At 36.2% G+C, this 23,905-nt stretch overlaps 1 protein-coding gene across 4 annotated transcripts in view; it reads left to right on the plus strand.

Moving 5' to 3' along the window:
* The window catches only part of LOC150106534 (uncharacterized), a 355,589-nt gene that overhangs the window by 63,047 nt on the left and 268,637 nt on the right, over positions 1 to 23,905 (plus strand). The window contains exon 1 of one of the 4 annotated variants that reach the window (XM_090393179.1): positions 10,956 to 11,821. The exons of the other annotated variants lie outside the window; for them this stretch is intronic. Coding sequence (XP_090249305.1) covers positions 11,777 to 11,821 — 45 coding nt within the window. The 5' untranslated portion in view covers positions 10,956 to 11,776. Of the gene's footprint in view, positions 1 to 10,955; positions 11,822 to 23,905 lie in introns of those variants that run through there. 4 annotated transcript variants of the gene reach the window in all.

The following is a 23,905-nucleotide window of genomic DNA, read 5'->3' on the forward strand; positions in this document are numbered from 1 at the left end:
TATATTCAGAATATTACTTATTTCGGTGACTTAATGACCGACAGTGGGCGCAACCTGAGCTCACAGCACTGCCTTTCTAGAAGTCGTCAATAACCACACTGAGTCACTATAGATCGATTGCCTATTTCGCAAAAAATAGTGTGTACATATGAGTAATTCTACACACTCCATCCTGATGGGAAACCACTTACTAGCACATCACAAGGATGGATTTTCTTACTCATTAATAGCATCCATCAAAGATACAAACAGGTGCACAGTTCCATGTGCAGTGTTGTTTTTCATCCCAATCTTCTGTAATAAAAGTTATATTTTGCAGATGGACAAATAGTGATCTTTATTATTTATTTATTTTGATAAATACTCGTCAAGTTAGCATCTAAATATGCTTCAAGCTGTGAAATACCTTTCTTTTATTTTTATTTCTTTTAAATATATTTACATAAAGTTTATTTTTTATGAATAAAAAATCCTGAACCTCTCTCTCTCTCTCTCTCTCTCTCTCTCACACACACACACACACACACACACACGTGTGAATATTCGTAATTTTGAATTTGAATATTGTAATACTTTGTTTTAGCCTCTTCTGATACTGAAACAGAAGGTTTCAGAATTTTTTGAACGTCTCATGAAATTTAATTAATATTTAACCTGATGATGGGGTACCTATTATGAAAAGACTTTTTTTTTTAAGGTGAATGATGTTTTTTTTTTTTTTTTTTGGTTCAGGGATTAATCAACTAGAACGGCTTACTTGGCCGAGTGAATAACCTCGCCTCTCCAGCTAACAGTCTGTGGGTTCAAATCCAATTGAACGTATGGATGTTGACGAATTTCATCACCTGGTATGATACCACAACTTGCTTAGTGGAGGTCTCAAGTGCCTTGAAAATGTACCATGATTATGCAACTCTTCTCTCACCCGCAGTACTAACTGTATGGTAGGATTTTACCCTTCATTGGTAGAATTATACGAGTATTAACCTCACAAATGTTGATCTTAAGCGTGAGTGGTAAAAGATCGCCAAGAAATATTGTAACTTTCGTTTTGCTAGCGTAAATTTTCGTTTAGCTTCGGATATTCCAAAGAGTTTTTTTTATCTAACCCAAACTATACAGACTTATAGGTGTAGGGAGTGGCGCGTTTAATCTCTAGTAAACGAAGATAAAAATTTAAGAATTAAAAAATCATAAGAGGGAAGCCATTTAGTATACTCTTTGCCGACTTTCATAACCTGTTTAGATTCCAGGAGGGTGGTTACCTGTTTAAGTATTTTATGAAGTTTCTATCGTAATAGATATTTAAAGGTACGTTATGTTACATCATTAGTTCTGATTAAGAATTAAATTAAAATAAATGACATGGTACTTTTTGTTTGGAATTGACTCATGTGAAAACGCATGAGTCAAATTAGTTTGCTTATGAACGCGCTTTCTATAGAGAAAATAATTCGTACTACATCAAAATTACCAGGGATGTATATGCAGAATTAATAAGCATAATTAATGTTTATATAAGGTTATTTCCATGCTAATATCTTGCCGGTTTTTAATTCAGTAAACTTAGGGAATAAATTATTTAAGTTTAGTCGGAGCAATTCGTATTTCAAAGATTTTATATTTGTTTTCAGTTATATAACGAATATCATATTTTTAAATCGAAAAGTGTCATGAGGCGAACTTAGAAACGCCACGAGTTCGAGTTGCCAGTTGGGTTTTTGCCAACGATGTGGGAGGTTTCCTATTAAGAAACAGGTGTGGTCCACCTGTGTTAGTAGCTAAATAAACATCTGTGGTGTTGCTGTTTTAGAAATTCGATGACTCATACAGATCACCATCTTACTGGAGACAAGTTTTCATTCCATTCTTGTAGCGCCATCTGCTGTATTCTACTTAAATTTCATGTGGCTTCTAAAAAGAAACTGCAATTCTATGTGGAATCGTAGATATTCAGTTTACAAAGATTTTCAACTTAGTTAAACTGTTAGATTGAAGAATATGTGTGCAACCTACAAACATTTCCTATGCTAAAAGTCAGATTGAGCTAATATACACACACTAATATCAACTGTTATATTAGTGTGTGTAAATTGCGGCTTATTAATACTTCGTGTCACCATAATACTGTAAATAGTATTTTCTCATAAATAATAAAGTATAAGGTTTAAGTATCAGGGAAATGTATTGTCTCTTCTGAAGGTTGAAGATTGTTGGCTAAAATAAACAAGCCTTGGAACTTTACTCAAGATTTGACAGTCTGAAATGCACAGTGACTCTTGAACAACAACAACAACAAAAACTGTGGAGTTAAAGATGTTTTGAAGAGGTTAACAAACCCACAGTTATGTTATGGAAAGCCTTAAGTAGGTATATGAACGTGTTTTGTTATAACATAGCTTCTGGATTAAGCTGAGCCAGTGGTTCATAGCAGTACAGTAACGAGGGTATGAAGCGCCTGTAGCAAGTGTCTAACTTGCGCCCCCCCCCCCCAGCCCAAAAAGGACAAAAATTTTGAAAAATTTAAATGTAACAAGTTAAATTTTATATGAACGTTTTTTGTTATAACATAGCTTCTGGATTAAGCTGAGCCAGTGGTTCATAGCAGTACAGTAACGAGGGTATGAAGCGCCTGTAGCAAGTGTCTAACTTGCGCCCCCCCCCCAACCCAAAAAGGACAAAAATTTTGAAAAATTTAAATGTAACAAGTTAAATTTTACTAAATGCAATATGTTAAATGCTTACTATTAACTCCATCAAAATGAGTTGCAGTATGTTGCAGAATTTGTGTGTCTAAAGCGGCGTATTGCCGAAATTTAAAAATACAATACAAAATAGTGGACTTTTATATCTATTTATTTATTTTTATTTTTTATATTTTTTACGTTTTGCGCCCCAAACCTAGTTTCGCCCGTGGCAGGCGCCTCTTTCGCCACGCCCTCGTTACGGCACTGGTCCATAGTCTGCACGAGATGGTAGTGATCCTAGTTCATCAGAACAGCAGATCGACGAGTATTCAATACAGATATACTTACTAATGTCCGAGCTTTATAATCACACGCTGGCAAGATAAACTGTGTGCACTTTTGCCCGCGCGCTACATCTATGGAGGACGTGAAAAAAAGAAAGAAAAAAGTATCATATTCTCGATGCGTTTATATTTAAAATATTCCTAATGAATTTATGCTCATTCAAGTAATCAGTTTGTAATGGTGTTTCATTATCATTCAAAGGTCAACATTAATAGTTATTTTCTAGTAATTATTTATAGTAATACCTCATGATCTCTCTTTATGGATGGATTAACTTTCTTTTTTTTTTTTTAAGGTGTTTCGCAAAATGCATACTGTAAAATCTCGTATATAATATGTACAGTTTTTTACCTATTTTAGCGTACTTTTTTTTTTTTTTAAAAAAAGTGGCGGTATCTCTCTTTTATGAATGAATATGCTTGCCACCTCTTATGTTAATTGCAACGAAATGACCTCGTGAAGAATGTTAACACGATAGGTAGCAGATCGACATTTCGGTGCCATCTACCAGGCTAGTATTCAGTTGCGGTGAAGCAGAAAGAGGAGCCTCAGATGTCGTCACGGAACAGAAAGTCATCGCAGGTCTCCTCCAAATTTTTTTTGCCTGGAAGAGAAGTTGATGGAGTGGGTGGTAAGTAGGAGGCAACAGGGCACTGGCGGTAATATCTGTAAGTGTTATTAGGTCAGTCCAAAATGTATGCAAATTATTCCAGAACTCTGATTAAAGATTTTACCCAAATTTGGTATTTTTAACTTACAAAAATTTGTTGAGCCATTCCAGTTTTGTTTGAATCGCACCAGTAGCAAAGGCACAAAAGGACAGCGTCAAAATTGTATATTGCAATAATTCCACTTGCTAAATTCGAAATTTAAGATGTCCACGTGGTTTAGTTTTGGTTTCACACAGCTGACGTTTGTTGGCCAACTTTGCAAAATGGTTTGACCTGATAGTAATACTTTCTTAGTGGCTATATGGAATCCTAACTATCAAATTTATGAAATTTGGTAGCTAAGACGTCTGTTGAAATTTGTCGAGTCGTTTCAATCAGACCATTTATAGTGACAAAACAAAATTATATCCGGAGAACAGATTGACGTGACATAAACATGTTATAATATTCAAATTTAAAAATAAAAAAATAAAAAACCCAGTACTCGATAGAATTCTTCTGCTAATTTAACTGTATCATCACAGACATCGTGATAGTGTTCTCGAAAATAATGAAAATATCTACAATTCAAATTCAGCTCTGAGCACTATAATACTCTGTTACATCTCTTAGAAACTATTATAAGAAATACAACATCAGCGAAACAAGGATGGAATTACTGAAATAGGTAACCTTGAATGCTTGATGTATTGTTTACAATGTTTAGGGTCTTTAACCCGTGTGGAATCTGGAATTCCTTTAGACATATGTGAAAGCGCAGTCAAATGCTTATGCTAGGGTTTTAGCAAAATAATTCAAAATTTAAATATGTATAGTTTCATCAGGTATTTCATCAGAAATGAAACCTTTGCGTAAAGTGGGATTATTCTATCACCCCATCATAGTATGTTTGCTGTGTTTGGAGCATATCGTCATCAAGGGATGGATAGCTCAATTTCATAGCTACGGTTCAAGTCAGATAAGTTATAATTGCTTTATATCTTTTGAGTTGAAGCGGATCGATATTTTTCAGTTTGAATCTCAGCAGTTGTAAATGTGTATTTACATAGTTATGAGTTATTAGTTTTCTGTATTGCATTGGATTAATGTGTTTGGTATAGTTGAAATCTTTTACTTGAGAGTTTACATACTTCACTAGTTTGTCCATAATTCAAACTCTAGATTTTTTTTTTTTTTTGTGTGTCATTGAATTTTATTTTTAAGCTTTAATGCAACATTTTAAAAATTGTTTTGTCAGCTGCATCGCCTCACTAATTAACCATTCCTGTATTAAACTGATGATATTTGAATTGCTATTTATTGGACAGCCGCGACATGTGATTTATTAACAAAATGGATGCGTAACTGTGCGACTCCGTACGGCTTTGACGAATCTTAAGTGGACGGCAGATCACCCCTGCCCTCTTCGTGTAAAAATAATGTGCTTGCAGGGTGCTGCGGGCCTCGCTAGAACACGGTTAGACAACAGCTATCACTCTGGAGCACTAACCGTGACCGGTAATTTATAACTCGATGTACTTGGACAGAGATTGTACCGGAAATTGCTATTACTTACGGGATCCGAGGGAGACTTATACGTCTACTGGATAACTACGCTACCGTTTATTGGAAACTGGGTATCGTTCTCTATAGTCAACGTACTTATTGTCTGATATCGTAAAAGCCCGAAAGATAAGGAACATTCGCACTTCTCAGACCGACTGTGTTCTGTTTAACTGGCACTTAACTGTGGAAATCTTTCGTGTGATTAAAATAATTAATTTCCTCCCTCCTTTATCAACATGTAGACTGTGCCAAGCAACATAAGCGCGCCGTATTTTTAACCTTAAAATTGAATATATATATATATATATATATACAGTGCTATCCATTGTCAGATTTTAGGAGCATTAGTGTTTTTTTTTAATATATAAAAAAAATGCTCATTTAAATTACTTTTTTAAAAAACCTAAGAAACATTTTTATTTTAGGTCTTCTTGGGATGTTGTGTTCAAGAAAACAAAAGTGTTAATTTCGTTAGGGTCTTGAGGATACAATTCTCCTTACTAGAAGCTGTCTTCATACCATCATCAACTATCACCATTTTAAAACGTTGGCATCTGACCTCTACAATGAATATCCACCCAATTAAATAAAAATATTTTATATTTTAATAAAAATATTTGGGCGGATAATAAAAATTATTATCCACCCTATCTTGAATTCTGGATTTTACTAACTTTTCCAAAAAAAAAAAAAAAAAAAACTTTATCACTCCTGAGATAGTAACGGCTCTGTAATTTTCAATCTCTGTTTTCGACCCACCTTTATGCAGTGAACTATCATACCTTCCTTATCTGGAACTATCTGAGCTGAGACTTAAATTAAAAAACTTAGTCAAGGGTAAGGTCAATTTCCTTGCACATTTGTGCAACACACTGACCGAAATTCCATTTAATCCTGTGGAAGAATTCACAGAATTTTTAGTATCCAATCACTTTCAGTTCATAAATTTCAAAGATCATATCCACGCGTGTCTCATCAGCGACTGTTGTATTTTCATCCTGATGATAGACTTTCACAAAATAATCACTAAGTAATTCAACTATCTCTTCAGGTTCTGTTACCTTTATGCCAGCAGAATTCAAGGATAATTTTCCATAATCGTTTTTCTTTCTACTCGATATGTAGCGAAATAATTCTTTATTTCGCTACATATCGTAGAGTCACTTTGGAATGTTCAGTCAGTTAGATTTCATAATGTGATTTTTCCTTCCGTACCACCCATGCATGTCAGCTTTATTGCATGAACAGTAGTACTGTTCATCAAATTGATGGTCACATCTGAGCTTATAAGCTCTCCACAACATCTTCTTTCGCAGCTCGTGCTTGATTGTACTGCTTATCCATTTCACCCCAACTTTTTTTTTATCTCCTCACCCTAGGAATTCGGTCTTATACTCCCTTCAAATACGTTTGAATTATTTCCTATGCATCACTCACATCCTTTCCTTGTAGTATATTATGTCATGACACTACTTCAAGTTGTCTTCTAAGCTTTACAACATCACTGGATTTATAATTCCACAAATATACCCATTCTTAACCCAAAATTCAACATGACCACCTTCCAAGCTAACACCGATTTTTCATTCTCTCCATTTGGGGAGGGGGGGGGGGGACAACAACCTTAAATATGAATAAATTCTCAGATATTATCACCAAATTGATCCACAAATTTCCCTCAAAAACATACTGTCTCAAGTAATTGTCTCTGAGTAGCTGTATGAATTCTAATTATCTTCCCTTACTTGATATCTCATTCCAGTCAATATCCCCATAATTAAAATAACCCATAATAATTACCTTGCCCTTGCTCATAGAGCTAATCTGCTAACGCATGTTATCTGAATCTATCCTTGGACTCCTAAGAAACGCATAACAAACATGACTTTGTTGACGCTTATTTCACACTAAGTAGATCCAAATACTTTCCGTTTTTTATGACAGGTCAGGACTTTCTCTCTCTTTACACACACACACACTGCTTGGATATCATAGTGTGAGGAACAAACAGCCAATGACGCCCACCTTAATGAGATGTAGAACCCCTTCCGTTGCGATGACTGCAGCAATCTTACAGGGCATACTTTCCACAAGCGTACAAAACAATCAATAGGAATTTTGGACCATTCTTCCTGTAGGCATGTAATGAGGTCCTGGACTGTTGTAGTGCGGACGTCATCCGACTCTCCATTTCATCTCACAGAAGTTCAATAGTTGGCCAGTCAAGTGTAGTGATGCTCATATTCACAAACCACGCAGTTACAGCAGCAGCCCTATGATATGGTGCATTGTCGTACCGAAAGAGACAATGTTAGTTTTGTGGGAAGCATTGCATTGCCTAGAATGTTCAGATACCTCTTGGAGTTCAGTGTTCGTGGCACCATAGACGGAGGTCCGAGGCCAAATCAGGAAAAACAGGACCATACCATCACGCCGCCACCTCCGAATTTCATAGTTGGGGTTACGCACTCTGGTAAGAAGTCACCGGGCATCTGCCACACCCGTCCGTCTGCTCGGTAGAAGATGTAGCGTGATTTGTCGCTGAGTAACACAGCTTTCCAAACTTCCACGTCTCACTGAACACAACACTTCATGTTGTTTCGGGTAATGTGGGGGCTTGACTCCCTGCGCTTCCATCGCAGTATGGTATCACTGATTGTTGACCTGGGATGACCCAGTTTGTTAACAATTTGCCGAACAGATAGGCTGGACACAACAAGAGAAGCCTTGCAACACGGCATCTTATCTCTTTCAAATTTCGTCAATTCCTTTATCGCAGTCATTTCACCTGGACACAGTTGTGCACTGTCCTTGGTCCATCATATTCCTCCAATTTATATTGGCTACAAGCACGACTCGTTATATGGCACGATGCACCTTGACCATATGGATGTCCGTTAACTTCTTTCCAAGTAGTGTGTGTGTGTGTGTGTATATATATATATATATATATATATATATATACACACACACACACACACACTAGGGTCTCTGACGCCTACGGCGCCCAACCCCCCGTGTTCCGGACTGGTAGGCCGGTTCTCCTTGAATTCCGATAACTCGAAGAATTTTGAAGACTCGACACTCAGGGTAGCCCCTGAGTTTCAAAACGTTTCAAATAACTTGACAAAAACGTTACAGCCTACATCCGTTTCAAGCCGACGTCACATCCGTTGCCAATTTCAGCTTATCATTTTATAGTATAGAGTAGATATATATATATATATTTTTTTTTTTTTTTTTTTTTTTTTTGCTAAACCTGATGTGACATTACGAGAAATATTTCTGTTGTCAGCAGCTGCCCATGCTTCCTTGCCACGAGCGAAATAGGCAAGCCGTTCGTAGCTTCATTCGTGCACAACTTCTGGTGGGAACGTTACAAGAGTGAGTGAGGGAACCAGAAATTGAAAACATGCAGGTTTTAGTGATTTTTTTTTTTTATTTAAAAAGCGAAAAAAAAAGAGTGTGAACTTTTTTCTTTATAGTGCTCATTTAAGCTCTAGAGTATTGAATATAATTCTTTATCTCATAAGTAAAGGAGAGGTCTGAAATCAGAAAAATATTGTTACATAATATGTGGTCGAGTCTCCTAAAGTTGAAAGATTCCTCTCATTTCATAAACTTACTTTATTTAGAAGGGTATTGTTTATAACATACCTTCCACTTGACAGTACTGTAATATTTTTTGTATCGTAGTTTGTTACTGTTTTATTTTCTTAATAAAGATAAAGCATCAGGATTTTAGAATTCAGGTTGTTAGTGAATAATTTTCTTTTATTCTTTGCTCTCACATAGTAAATGGTGAGAATTTGATCTCAGTGGGAAGAAAGGAAGATATATAGATTCGATCTAGATTTTTATTTGGATTTTCTGAGGCAGGCTTATGTGCTCGACTTATGTGCTCAGGAAATTCCATGTAACGTTGAAGGGTGTTGATATCCAACCATAATTCTTTCTCCTTCAGTGTATTTCAATCGATTCTTCGTATCCCCTACAGTAATATATTTAAGCAAAAACCTATTGGCTGAAGAAATTTAACCTTGTAATAGTAGTCTTCAGAGAAAATTGGAAGGAAATGCTCTGGGACGATTCAAGTTAGTCGAGGAAGGATGTGATTTTAGAGAGGAGGCAATTGATCAATGCTTTTTTTAAAAAAAATTAAATTTCATATTTAAAATTTAATCCAATTTTTTCAATAAATAACATGTTACAAATTTGCATTATAATTAAATCACTTTTATTTTTCACTCTGATTTTTTTCGAAGGAGCAATACTCCTTTCGGGATCATCTCGACTGCGCAGGGATTTTATCAATAAACTTTTTTTTTTTTTTTTAATTTTTAATTTAAAGATCCTCTTATATCCTTTGTGCTCTGATACTTATTATGTTTCTTCTCACAGAAAGTAGAATACCTTTCTGTGAGAAGGTATTCTACTTTCCAGAATGCCAATCGCGATTTTAGTTTTGTAGTATGTGTCAATATATGAATAGGGTTCTGGTTCTTGTTGAATTATCTGAAAAACGTTTTAAAGAGTGTTCAAAAGGTGGAGAGAAAACGAATTTGTAGTGTGATGTTGCTCTTACTCTATATACGTATTAGTGCGTATAGAGTAAGAGATATATCAAACTAAAGAAAAAAAATTAATATGGCGAACAATCTACGTGTTTTTTCTCTCGTTCTGTTTATTCAAATTCAGTTAACTCTTTCTGTGTAATGTACTCATATGTTAATATATATTTTCGGTTTTATCTTTTCTTTTATCTGCATATTTTGAAGAAATTATTACGTTGTTACAAAATTATCACATTATCATTAAAGTATAATTCGTTTTTTTTAGTTTTTTTTTTTAAATTGTAATGGATGGATTTTTTTTTTAACCGCCATATCTCACATTGTGCTGGGCGAGTCTGCTTCTTGCATAGGTTTCCTTTAAATATATTTTTGATATTTATGTACTGGTTTGCTGTTTCTCTCTCTCTCTCTCTTGTGACAAGAAAAGCGCTAGTGGGTATAATGATTGCGACGGTCTTTAAGGGAGGAGTTAGGGGAAGCTATACTTATTATTCTCATCCATCCCTAAGTTATACTGCAAATCTTCCCCTCTCAGCTAATGGGTGGCTTCGCTTTCGTTTCATCCTTATACTGCTGTCTGTTTTTAAATGACTTGCCTGTCATTATCTTTTCAATCAGACTTTTCTTTCGAAGTAAATTGTTTACAAACTTTATAAAGCTTAAAAACAGTGAAACAGGGACTGAAAAATGTTTCCTAATCTCTGTTTTTCATCTCTGTATGCGCTCAGCAGTTGGTCTCATGCGTTTCAGGTATGTTTTAGTTGAAATTATCTCGTCTTGGTATCTTTAACACACACACTGCATCGTTAAATTCTTCCCCAAAAGTTTGTTCAAAACTGTTTGTGTACAAAGTTTAATAGTCCACGGGGTGAAACTGGTGGGAACTGATGACCTTCTCCTCAAGGCTGTAACAAGCGATGAGCTCACTATTGCGTTTCTTCTGACCAGCCGTTAAGGGTCGCGTGTACGTGCCAATCTCGCTACGTAATTCGACCACTAGCGTGCCAGCAACGGGAAGGGGGCAAGGCCCGCCGGATACAATGGCTTGTAGCTGTTCCCGCGGCGGGACAAGGGTTCTAGTCTCTTGAGTCATCGGTAGTTAGACGTCCTGAGGACACAGTATGTGTGGCATGTGCTGTGTAGCAACGCCGTATCGTGTTGGGCTTACTGCTGTTACCGACAGGTTTCATGCGATCGTTTTATGTGTGGGCCAACTGACAACCACGTGGTAAAAGGAGAAGGTCATCGTTCAAGGACTTTTAAGTGCTGTTTTTTTTTGCTGGAAATGTAGACGAGTGACCGAACGCTTCATTTTATTTGCCCTCGTTTTCGTTTTAAATTTTGAAGATTACATTTACGGTGTGGTCATACGGTTCACAGTGCTGCTACTGTTGAGTGCCTCGAATAGTATCGGTTGTTTTCGTTTGAAATCACTTGGAAGGCTCCGCAGGGTGTTATTTTTGCTTCGAATTGCCTTAAAGACAAGTTTCCGGATTTACGTAATGGCGTTAGAAAGTTTACACGCTTTCTAGAGTTCGGCTCGAGAGCCTCCCGGAGTTCAGATAACAAGTGCGGGGTATTTCGAGATGGATTGTCACTATCACCGCTCGTTTCCCGTTACTGCAGATAATGTTATAGTTAAGACGACGTGGTCGTCTCACATGTGCGAGACATGCTGCCTTCGTTGTTTCGTGTAACTGCTACTGTTGGGAGTTGTCTGTTTGTTGCCAATGCAAATTAATCATCTTTCTTTTGAAGAAAATTTGATATGCTTGATGGGATTCCTGCTCGGAAATTGTGTACTTTGTCGAGCAGCGTAATGTTAGTTCGCTGATTGTGGATATCGGATAAGTTTGAGTGGGATATTTTTCCCTAGGGGTGCGTGCAGATATTTCACGGTCATGCTCCGTTGTATGATCACGCGGACCCCTGTTATTTGAATACTATTGTTACAATGGGTTCCGACCGATTATACAGGGAGATCATCTACAAGTTTTCGGTGAGTCATATTTCTTCCTCTCATTATAGGACATTCTTTTTTTTTTTTTCCCTCTCGAATACTAATGAGAAATTTTAGCAGTGTCACCTGTAATTGATGTGTTACTTGAACTTCTTGGCGGCTTCCTGTATGGTCTTTTGTTGCGAGATCATATCCTGTCTGAGTCGCTGATAGGTACCAATGACCCCAACCGCCCTATTCCTACTATCAAGAGCCTTTTACTGTATCGCTTTCTTCCTGACAGTACCTTATTGTGCATGCATTTTCATAAGAGTATAAACATTTTATAAAAAAAAAAAAAAATTGTTATCCGATAAGATTTTTATATAAAGCATGTGTAAAATGATTAAAAAAAAATGTGATGACTATAAATTCACGTTGCTCTGTTTTATGTTAATTAACATTGATATGTTTAGTACTGGTTTTAATTGATATATAAAATACTCGTTATCATTAACGTGTTCAATTGCGATAAGAGAAAGGAATTCGAGAAAATAAAACACAAGTTATTTTTAAAAATAATATTGCCTGACAATATGTTACATACATGAATATTTGTCTGTGTAAAATTAATAAAACACCCTTTTTTTTATTTCAGACATGTTCTGGACAAATATCCCCTCACCCCAACAACAACAACAAAAAAAAAAAAAGTTTAGTGCGAACAGTGCCCTGTATATTCCTCAATTTGTCTCTTGGATAATACTAATAATATTATATAATACCTTTGTTGGAGTCCAAGAATTCATCAAGGGAGACCACACAATCCACCATCTATTAGCCACACTACATAGATTTTTATTTGTTAATCCCTTATGTTCTCTGGCTGATTTGTCTGTTTTGCGGAACGAAAATTCCAAGTTTGCGAGATGGAAAAAAACATTACTACCTCCTTATGAGACTAGCTAACTCACCTTCGGTTATATATATATATATATATAACCGAAGGTGAGCTAACTCACAAAGGTATCCGTGAAAAAGGTATCCGTAAAGATACCTGTAAATCAGTCCTTCCGCTCGCTTATATTTTGACGTAAATCTATATCCAGTTTCTCGTTAATTTAAAAAAACTTACAAAATATCACTAGATGCCTAATTGCATGCTGTTTTTAAAATATTTAAGTAATTTTATTTAAATAGTCGCCACATTTTTAGCATCTCTGTACAAGAGTATTAGGTAGTTTTGGATGTAGTCTGACAAGTACGTTTGTTTGGTCTTATAGTGGGTGGGAGATATTTTGCCAAACACTGTTTACTCCAATGCTAAGCAATCACAATATATTGTTGAATACATATCTTTTACACGAAACATAAATGCATAAAATAAAAGAACCAGCGAGTTTCAAACGGTACAGTTATGTCAGTAAAATTCTGATGAAAAGCACTGAGAAATGTCGATTAGACTCCTTTCAGAGATTTTGTCTTTAAAATAATGTAATACCAAAATCACTTAAAATAAAATAGTTATTTTATTTGAAGCTTTTGTGCATAAAGTAAATTGCTGGATATCATATAATTATAGACTACCGGTCTTTGAGGATGTAAAGTATATATTAAGAATATATTCATCCGATTGCAGGTATCCAATGAAATGGAAACAAAGGATTTCCATCACAACAGCAGCAGAAAATATTTGCCAGATACTTTTCTTGTGAGGCGAGGAGAGAGAGAGAGAGAGAGAGCTAAGTAGTAGTTTTTCAAGTTAGAGAATCAGTAGATACTTTTCTAACTAGTACTATAGCCCTTGTTCGATGTCAAAGTAACCAACTCATTTTTGCTGTTGACTGGTAAAGGATTGCGATCTTTATTGATATAACGTCTCTTTTATCAGGAATCTAGAATTCGGTCTTTTAGATTGCTTGCCTTACTAGGTCTCTTCTTTTATTTTTCTTTTGCTATCTTCCCCTTTCAGTAGCACGCTGACAATAATACATCTCTTTCATCCACTTTCTGTTCCTTTGCGAGAGAGCTGTCAATATTTCGAATGGGCTGAGATATATTGCAGCCCAAGTGTCATACGAAACCATAGCAGTTCTCTCCAAGTTTGGATCATGTAGTGTTCACAGCGAAAGCATTTATTTGTTGCCATGATTGGAAACATATTTTCTTACTCCTCTAAATAAAAAATGTTTTATGGTACAGTAGTTTCTAGAGCAGTGGAATTATCTGGGAGGTTAATGAATAACTATTTTTTTTTAAAAATTTTTTTTATCCGTTACTTTTATAACTTACATGATATTTTTTAAAGCGAATCGAATGTCATTGATTTTGGCAGTTTTCAGTTATACTTAGCGAAGTTTTTCCGACTAATGGAGAAAGATGGGGGGGGGGTGAAGACTTTCAAGGAAAAAAAAAGAAACTTGAAGGCTTAGCACGTCACTTTTATTTATTTATTGGGTTGTGGAACTTATAATGCTGTTGCTTGCACTGGAATTACCAGACTCAATTTCCTCTTTGTATCATCATAATTCGTATCGTGCAGTAAATTTTGATAAAATGTGTTCAGCTTTAGAGATTGCATCATGCAGTGAACAAATTGCGCAATAATTGAATGTGCTAATAAAAATGGGATAAATTTCACAAAAATGTAATATTGAAATATAATATTTATTTCAAAATACCTGAGTCATACTCACTGTAAATCATATTCGTGAATTTTTATCAAGTTGTTAATTTTTCAAGAACTTATTACTAATAATATTATTTTTAAATTAATAATTAATTATGTCGTATGGAAATGCAAATCATATTTAATGAAAACGTCGATTTTTTCTTGTAAAAGTTGACTCGTGAATTTGATCAGTACAAACAACGTAGTTAATCTCACTTAATGTACTTGCAGTTAACAAATTTCCAGTAACAACGCAACCAAATCAAAAGCACATGCTGATATCTTTGGACAAAATATGCGCTCTGTGCGCACGCAGAACCGATTGTTACCATGGCAACAAGGAAGCATGATGTCACATCGTCTTTAGTGGAAACCAACTTGTATTATGTATGTAAACTCGCTCACTACTTTCAAAAATCCAGGAAACTGACTTTTCCTCTCGTAAAACAGAGAACACGCAGTTAACAGATAAGATACTCACCCCGTGGGCTTAGTTGCTTTGTTATAATTTTAACTACGGTACCCACTCTTACTACTGTCACTGTCCGAACTCGAGCTATGCTGTCTCCTGCAAGTTCACTTTTAACTTTTACCCAAACATTTCAACGCCCTGCTGCTGTTCACTATATCATAAATATATAATCCTAGTTGAAGGGAGGTATGTACTGAATAAATCTTGGCTCTTTCACGTGCATATTTGGGAGTGGTTTCAGGTGGGCCAAGTGTGTAGCAGACAGAAAAGTGCTGTAGAACAAGACATTGGCTAGTGGGGATAGTGGTGCATGTTTATCAAAACAGATTTCGTCTTCTAAACTACTACAGTTTATCAGTAAGCGAACTTTGACTTCTGCTTAAGTTGTCAAACTATCTACGGTATTTATAGCTCTTTCTGAGTACTTTGCCCAAGGATATTGCTAAACATCGGGCCAGCACCTGCTTTTTTTGTATACAACGATTCAATTCGTTGTTTATACAGGTGCGTTTTCCCTTCACCTGTGAAGTATGCTTTGCAGTTTAGGCTTTGGCCAGAGAACCTCCGTAAAAGCCATATGGTTAAATTCTGTAGTCTCTTACATCTCTCTGTGATATAAGAGATGATAACATTTTGCGCTCCTTATTATCAGTACTTTCAATTTCCACACGCTTGTGCGTAACTGTCATTCTTTATAGAATAGCTACATTCGAATTTATTTTCTCACATTTCTCTTCTTCTTCTACGCGTTTATCCCGCTTCCAGTGCAGAGTCCGCGTGTTACATTTTGATGCGACTTTTTGTTAGTACAACCCCCAACCGGCCTGCCGCTGGGGGGTGGGGGTATTTTTTGACTGTAGGAGCGTGTGTTCACTGGACTGGTTTGCCTGCTTGCGGGATGAAAACCCCCAGATAAATTGGGGGGGGGGGCCCTGCTGTCCACGCCCAAGACCGGCTAACTTGGCTATGGCTGAGAAAGATCCTTAATCTCCTCACGTCGTAGATGGGAATCGATCCTTCCCCAGGCATATGGTTGAGAAGCGCATAGCCACTAGGCTAACCGCGCGGACCTCTTTTTTTTTTCTCACATTTCTCTACTTTATGCAAATCTCACCTACGAAATTTGTGAAGCTCTATAGTCCATTATAATTAGTCCTCTGGGGAGGGTTAGATGATTCAAAACTACTTAGAGGTCAAATATCCTGTAACATTTTTTTTTTTTCAAGCCACTTTAGGTATCTTTTAAACCGAGTCTTGGCATCACACCCGACAGTGAAATTAGTGTACTACTTGAAAACATTCACAGACGTTCATGCCCACGGTGGAATTCGAATCCATAACTTGTTAGTTGGAGAGTGGATCCACTCTGCCAGTTCCTCTTATCCTTCTCATCCGTCCTAGGACGGGTTGAGTCCCCTCCTAATGAGATGTTACTGGCGTATTAATGCAGCCGGTTCGTCACTCCTCTGCTGCATCCCCCTAAGGGCGATTGTAATCCGTGTGTGTGTGTGTGTGTTCACGGGGACGGTTTGCCTGCTTGCGGGAACATCGTCGACGGGAATCGAACCTAGGACACTCCCTCCCACGCGGACCTCCGCCAATTAGATAGACCTTATTTTCCTTATTATAACATTAAGAATTAAATGACTGTTCTACTTACGAATTCATAAGGATCACCTTTCTATCTATATTCAGGACTAGTGATATGGTTCAGTTTAATTTATCTTCAATCCATCATGCTGATAATGACAAGTTTGATGTTGTTAACGCTATCGATTCATGTCTTGTTATAATAACATAATATAACAGTAATAACATATATATATATATATATATATATATATATATATATATATATATACACACAGGGTGTTCGGGATAAATTTGACAGTTTCGTAAGGAAAAAGAAAATCTTCTTTGTATCTATTAAATTTAATGAATTGACAAAAAAATTACAGGCAGAGTTAATTACAATACTATCAACAAGATTTACTCAAAATAACCACCATTAGCATCGATCACAGCTTCAATTCTGCTTCGGAACCTCGAACAAGCTGATGCTACAGTCTCCCTGGGAAGGGCCGCAAAAACTGTTTTAATTTTATCCATTAACTGGGCTTTTGTATTACTGGAAGTGCGATTGGTGTCTTTTTCAACTGCGCCCCATACAAAATAATCCATGGGGTTAAGGTCTGGGGAGTTTGGAGGCCAAACATTTGGACTGGTGAAGTCGTAGAAATTTTCAGACAACCATTTTTGACTTTTCCCAGAGGTGTGGCAAGGGGCCGAATCCTGCTGCCATACATACGGCCTACCATTGGCTACCCTTGTTATCCAGGGCTTGACTACAGTTAGCAACTCCACGAACAAAGCCCGAATTCCAATGCCAGGGTTCTTCAACACCTGTTCCTGCAGATTTGCGAGGAATTCTGCTGTACGAACCCAATCAGATCGTCTGCTAGGGATCTTTCTTCTTGCTACATCCTCGTAGTCACCATTGCAAGTCTCTAGTTCATGCCTGATTGTTTTTACTGTATTCAGGGAGCATTGGGCAGCAGTCGTAATATCCTTATTTTGATGGCGGGCACGAATCATCATGATACAAGTTATTCTCTTCCATGATTCAGGTGGGTTCCAGCTATCCATCCTTTCTGACATCTTGTATATGAATGAAGAAGGGTCCAAACTTTTAAATGAAGAGAAGTGTGTGTTAATACATGTAACTTACGGAAAAATATAATTAATTATAAATATGTCAAATTTATCCCGAACACCCTGTATATATATATATATATATATATGACTTCTATATTTATGACGTGATCGAGCGAGTATATTTCAGAAAAGAGGATAACCAGTTAGAAATTCCACAATTAAATAAAATTAATGGTCAACCAGTTATGATGCTCTCGGTTGACCATTAATTTTATTTAATTGTGGAATTTCTAATAATACTCATGTTTCCTTCACAGGAAAATGTGTGCGCGCGCGCGGGTGAATCACAGAATCAATTCATATGCAAACCTACTTTAAAGTGAAAGAAGTGCACATTTTGGGACACTTCTACGAGATTATCAACAAAGAAATATGTAATGTTAATTTTTCCAGAGTAGATCCTGGTTTCCGGAATTGGAGCAAGCCCATTGGCTGTTGCCTGTATCAGTAATTTTGTAATGTACTATTATAAACTGTGTAATATGCATTGGCACAAACCATGCAAAATTAATTTCAAAATAAAATAGAAATATTATACAAATATTTGCATAACAGGTACTGAGTGGTAATATTTAGCTGGTACTTCACATTGCAGAAACTGTGCATTTTAACAGAGATGTGATACGTCATAGACTATTTGAATTATATCTTTTGGTATAGTACACTTAATTGTAATTTTTATCAGTGCCTTTTTGTAGAATTTTGCATACTTTAAATTATCAAAATTTAGAGTCTGTTGAGATTGCATTATTCACACTGACTTGCAGCACTTTCGATTTGTTTGTTACTTTACCCTGTATACGAGGGTGGTCTGAAAAGTTCTCGGCCTAATAATAAAAAAAAACAATTTATAATTTCAAAATTATTTTCATTTTTCAACATAATCTCCCTTAACATTAATACATTTATTCCAACGATGCTCCAGCACCATTATCCCGTCCCTGTAGTGATTCTCAGTAAGATCTGCAAAATACCCCCTCGACAGCTTCGAACCTCTTGATTCGAAGAAAAACGCTGACCAGCGAGGAAGAGTTTTAGTTTTGGGAAGAGATAGAAGTCAGAGGGAGCCAAATTTGGGGAATAGGATGGATGTTCCAACAATTCATAGTGCAGATCCCTTAATTTTCCCATTGCCAAAACACCTTTGTGGGCATGTGCATTGTCCTGATGAAAGATGATTTTTCTTCTTTTTTTTTTTTTTCAAACCGGATCTTTTCTCACGATCCGGTTTTGGGCTTATTTATCTTTAAATATTTTAACCAAGATCGGAATAATATTCCCTGGTTATTATTTTACTCTTTTCAAGATAATTAATAACAAAATGCCTTTAACATCCCAAAACACCGATGCCATGACCTTTCCTGCTGATGGAACCGGCTTCTGTCCACTGTTTTGACTGCTGTTTGGATTCTTGTGTGTAATGTGAATTCAAGTGTCATCCATATTAATAAATCGACTCACAAAATCAGTTTTATTCTTGTTAAAACATTCCAAGCACTGTTCAGAGATTTTCACGCCAGTGCGTTTTTGATCTGCTGTGAGCAAGCGAGGCACCCAACTTGCACAAAGCTTTTTCATTTGTAATTCTTCCTGCAAAATATATCCTACACGTTCTTTTGAAATGCCTATAGTCTCAGCAATTTCACGCACTTTGACTTGCCGGTCATCCAATGCCATATCGTGCACTTGACCAATGATTTCTGGTGTTGTAATACTTTTTGGACATCCTTCACGTGGATCATCTTCAAGGCTGGTACGGCCCACGTTTAAACTCGGCAGCCCATTTCTTAATCGTCGAAAACGAAGGTGAAGAGTGCCCATAAACTTTTATGAACTTCGAATGAATTTCTTTTGGCGTTAAACGTTCTTTTACAAAGAATTTTATAACCGCACAATACTCAGTTTTATCCATTTCAAAGGCAGACAACACTTTTGCTTCAGACAGCTGTAAAACAAACTACTTGATAGAATGACTTGCAATTTCACATGGATGCTTATGACAGATGTACCAACTTATAAAAAAAAAAATCGTGTGTTACAGTATACTTGTATACTGTATATTATAAAGATGTACTTATACAGTGATAAATTCTAAGAAAAGGAGAAACAAACACCCATGATTTCACTATCTATCTTGTAAAAATTTTGCATTTCACTATTGCGGTAAAGATAGACAAACTTTCTACTCCAAAACCTATATCATATTAAAATCATCGGTGGACTAAAAGTTCCATAAAACTTTATTATCTTATAAAATTAACAAGACTGTTTTGTATGCACAAGTCCTCTTGTTCCGTTGTAATAAGATGTGTTATTTTTATGTTTTAGTGCTATTTTATACTGTTTTCTGGGGGGGGGGGGATTCTCGTTGATAAACATCTGTTCTCTATACCGGAAGTTAAACGAGCCTTTGCTTTACCACAAAATACATCAAAGAGCATAATAGTTAAGTATGGAAATGATCTGTGACAATAAAGTGGGTGCGTTTCGTAGTAGCATTCTTGGGCGAGTCTTTGGGCTTATGTATACAGTTAGCTTATTGTTATTTGTAACATATATTTTTGGACCATGCCCACCAAAACTGAGGTCATTCGACAAATTTTAGTGGAAATCCTAAATACCAAAGTTTAAATTATTTTGAGCCAGATTGAGTTAATATATTTTTTGCATCATTTCAAATTTTTTTACCAAGTAAACGATTTTTTATTTGAAACTAAAATTGAGATGGTTCGACAAATCTTAGTAAAGATCCTAAATACAAAATTCTAATAAGCAGATCACCTAGAATTATTATGTGTACACGAACCGATAGATGGACAAAATGAATCTCGTAAGCGTATTCATTTTGCAATCTTACAATCAGTTTTTGATAGCTTTGCGTAGCTTCTTTCCTTCAGAATTATGTGGATAAAATTTTGAAAATATTTCTTTTGATCAAAAATTGTTCGCGAGATCAAACTCCTTCCAATATGAATTATTTTACGTTAGTGTAAATTTAAACAACTATTGTAAACAAAACAGTTACGACAATGTTCGATAATTACAATTCAGACGTCTAAACCTCGATGCAGTAGCTGGTTTAAGATAGGAAGAGGAGCGAATATAAAACGTTTTGATACTTGTAGTAAATGAGACTTCATTACCGCATGCATAGTTTCGTAAGCATAATTCTCTGCTAGATATGGCAATGGCAAGCATTTCTATTTTGCTCTGTTGTAATGATGTGACCTATTGCTCGTATACCACACCAAGCTACATCTTATTGTTCCAATGCTAACTATATTAACTGTCTCATTTGCACTAATTGCCTTCCAGCATTTCCTTTCCAAGATGCCGTCATTGTCCAAATAACAATGTGCGGTAGGCTAATCACGGTTACTCATCTGCCATTACTTTTGTAGTAATACATGGAGAATGCGTTTCCGATAATTACTATGGAAATTAATTCAGACGTCTCTAGTCGCTGCGAGGAAATTCATATTTATTGCGGACATTACTCTTTTGTCTTCGATAATGCTAACACATAATTGAAGGATGCTGGAATTAAAGCTTTACAAGAACCGTTAGTAAGTGGTGGTTGAAACATCCCTGATCCACGTACCAGGAATGTTACGTTATTATGGTAACTTTTTAAGCAGCTAAATTTATATCAGGCGTTTAATATATATTTATTTTTTATTTTATTTTACTTGTTAAAATATACATATATACATTAGACGATAGGTAACAAGGACTATTTACATATTATAAGTATATAAATTACAGAGAAAGAAACATTTTCCTTTCGGGTATACAATAGAGAATGCAATAAATGAATTCAAATTTTACAGGTCAGTTTCAGTCTGAGTTATCTTTCAGATGAAGCGTATTGTCGTCGTCAATCCAGAAGAGGGTTCCAGTTGGATTCCACTCCTCTATGAATTTCGCGACAGTTCTGGTTTCTTTGAAGTACTCAAGTTCCAATAAAAGCCTGCTTTTTAGTTTCCGACGGAGGATATACACGAGGGTTTGTGCAGTTTTAGTGATGGATGGGTGCTGGTTATTTCTTGTCTGTTTTAGGTAGAAGCTGTAGATGACGGCCTTAGCGCAGATGAAGAGGAAATTGCATGTTCTGTGTTTTCTTCTCTGTGGACTAAATTCCAGTAGTCTTCTTGGCTGTGTGCGTAGTTACAGGTGCTAGAAGCAGTATTCAGGGCATATGTGATTATCACTTTGTTTGCGGGACAGGTTAGATATGTGTGTTCCAAGGTACCTGAAACGTCACAGAATACCGTTTCTCTTAGCTGAAATATGTAGAGCTTAGAAGGAGTTGTCAAAATGTTATGCCATAGTCTCCACTGTATGTCGGAATCTGGTTTGGCACACTCCGATTTATATGGCAGATCCCACTGAAAACTGAGTGGCATATGCAGCCTTGTAGATGAGAGGGTTAAGGATGAATATAAGAAGGGAGAGGTTGGAGACACTGACATGAGGAAGTGGTATATTTTCTTGTAGTTGGAGGGAAGAATTGGAAGTGAGGCTTCAGATTGTACAAGATGAAATATCGGCCCCGAGCAGTTTCTAGAAGGAATACGAATTTCCTGAAGTGTAGCGATATCTGGATAGGCTTTTATAATGGAGGCTTGCAGCTGTTGATATTGCTTTTCAATTTTTGGGTTCTTCATTAGTAGGCTTGTGAATGCTTTCCACTTTAGGGTCAGGGTTAGGAGGTCCTCTATTACTCTTATTCCTGCCCAGTTCCATGTAGGGAAAAGAAAAGGCTGGCCAGTTGTGAGGCTTATGTTTCTGTTCGAAAATAGTGGTTCTGTAAGTACAGATGACTCTGTTGATCCTGTAAGTGTGTGATGAAGTCCTGTGTTTTTCCACCGCTGTAGAGCATCTTTGTAAAAATGAGGTAATTTAGGAGGAGATGGTGCAGGACTGGCCATTCGGAGGATTGTGGAAGGTGTAAGTCCTCTGGTGGATGATTTCGTGATGTAATCGAAGGTGGTTACATAAGTGATTGCATTGAAGTGTCTTTAGTGTCTTTAGACATTGAAGTGCCTTATATATATATATTTTTTTTTTAAATTTTTTTTTATTGAACTTGATAAAATATACATTGGAAGATAGATAACAAAAATCGGACTATTTACATATTATAAGAATGTATATTACAGGGGAAAAAAAGGTTTTTCTTTTTAGATATACAATAGAACTGAAGGGAAAAAGGTACATTCATGGTAGGCAGGATGTGTCTTTTCAGTAAGAGTCAATATTACAGTTCAGCATCACTTTTAGTTATTCTTCAGCTGAAGTGTTGAAGACAATTGAGAACTGGTACCCTGTTCTCAATTGTCGTCGGCAATTGAGAACAGGGTACCAGTTGGATTCCACTCCTCTATGAATTTTGTGACAGTTCCTGTTTCTTTGTAGTAATCAAATTCCAGTGAAAGCCTGCTTTGTAGTTTCCGCCGTAGGCTACACATGAGAGTTTGTTCCGATTCAGTGATGGATACATATAGATAGATAGATATCATCTGAAATATTTGTGGAAAAGACAGCAGGTTTTTCAAATAAAATGTTTATGGGATATTTAATCATACGATTGTATGTTAATTAAAATGTTTTAATTGTGAGTTGAAATGGAGCTTGAACAAATGACATATAATGATGTGAAGGAGCGAACCGTCTATATTTATAACATATTTCTGGAAACCGTAAACTGAAAATATCAGACAAGATTTTTTAAATCCACACGCAAGGAATATCCATCAACTAAGACTACTACCGGCCGGAAAGGAGTCAAAGGCTAATTACATCATCCACGTGAAAAAATTCCATTGCTTACCTATCACGTACAGATGGCTAATTTTATTTTTTAGGGAATTCTTTACCCATTTCCGTACTGATACGTAAACTGGTTCAGAGATAGGAATTGGAGACAATCAGAAGAGAGAAAGAGATCATTGGATTGCGGCTTTTATCATAAATATAAATATCTATTAAGAAAGCCACTGGGGATGAATAATGTATCTCTGATACTTGATTTCACAAACTTTATCTGTATACATATTATGAAATACTCATCACATATGATCACTCGTACTGGATAGAGCGAAATCTTCCTCGCTCCAGTCTCGACAAGATTTCGCAATTACCGAGGTCGGCAAAAGCTGACTTGAACTTCGTTTTGTAAACAAAGTAATCATGTGATGAGATCATAGTTAGTGGGTAGAGCTCATCAGAAGTTATGTTATGTTTTGAAAAATTAATGAATAATAGAGTAAGCAAATAATTCTTG

The sequence above is a fragment of the Typopeltis vanoorti genome, chromosome 5, assembly GCF_054136105.1.
Source record: "Typopeltis vanoorti isolate ZY-2024b chromosome 5, IOZ_Tvanoo_1.0, whole genome shotgun sequence".
NCBI classification, from domain to species: domain Eukaryota; kingdom Metazoa; phylum Arthropoda; class Arachnida; order Uropygi; family Thelyphonidae; genus Typopeltis; species Typopeltis vanoorti.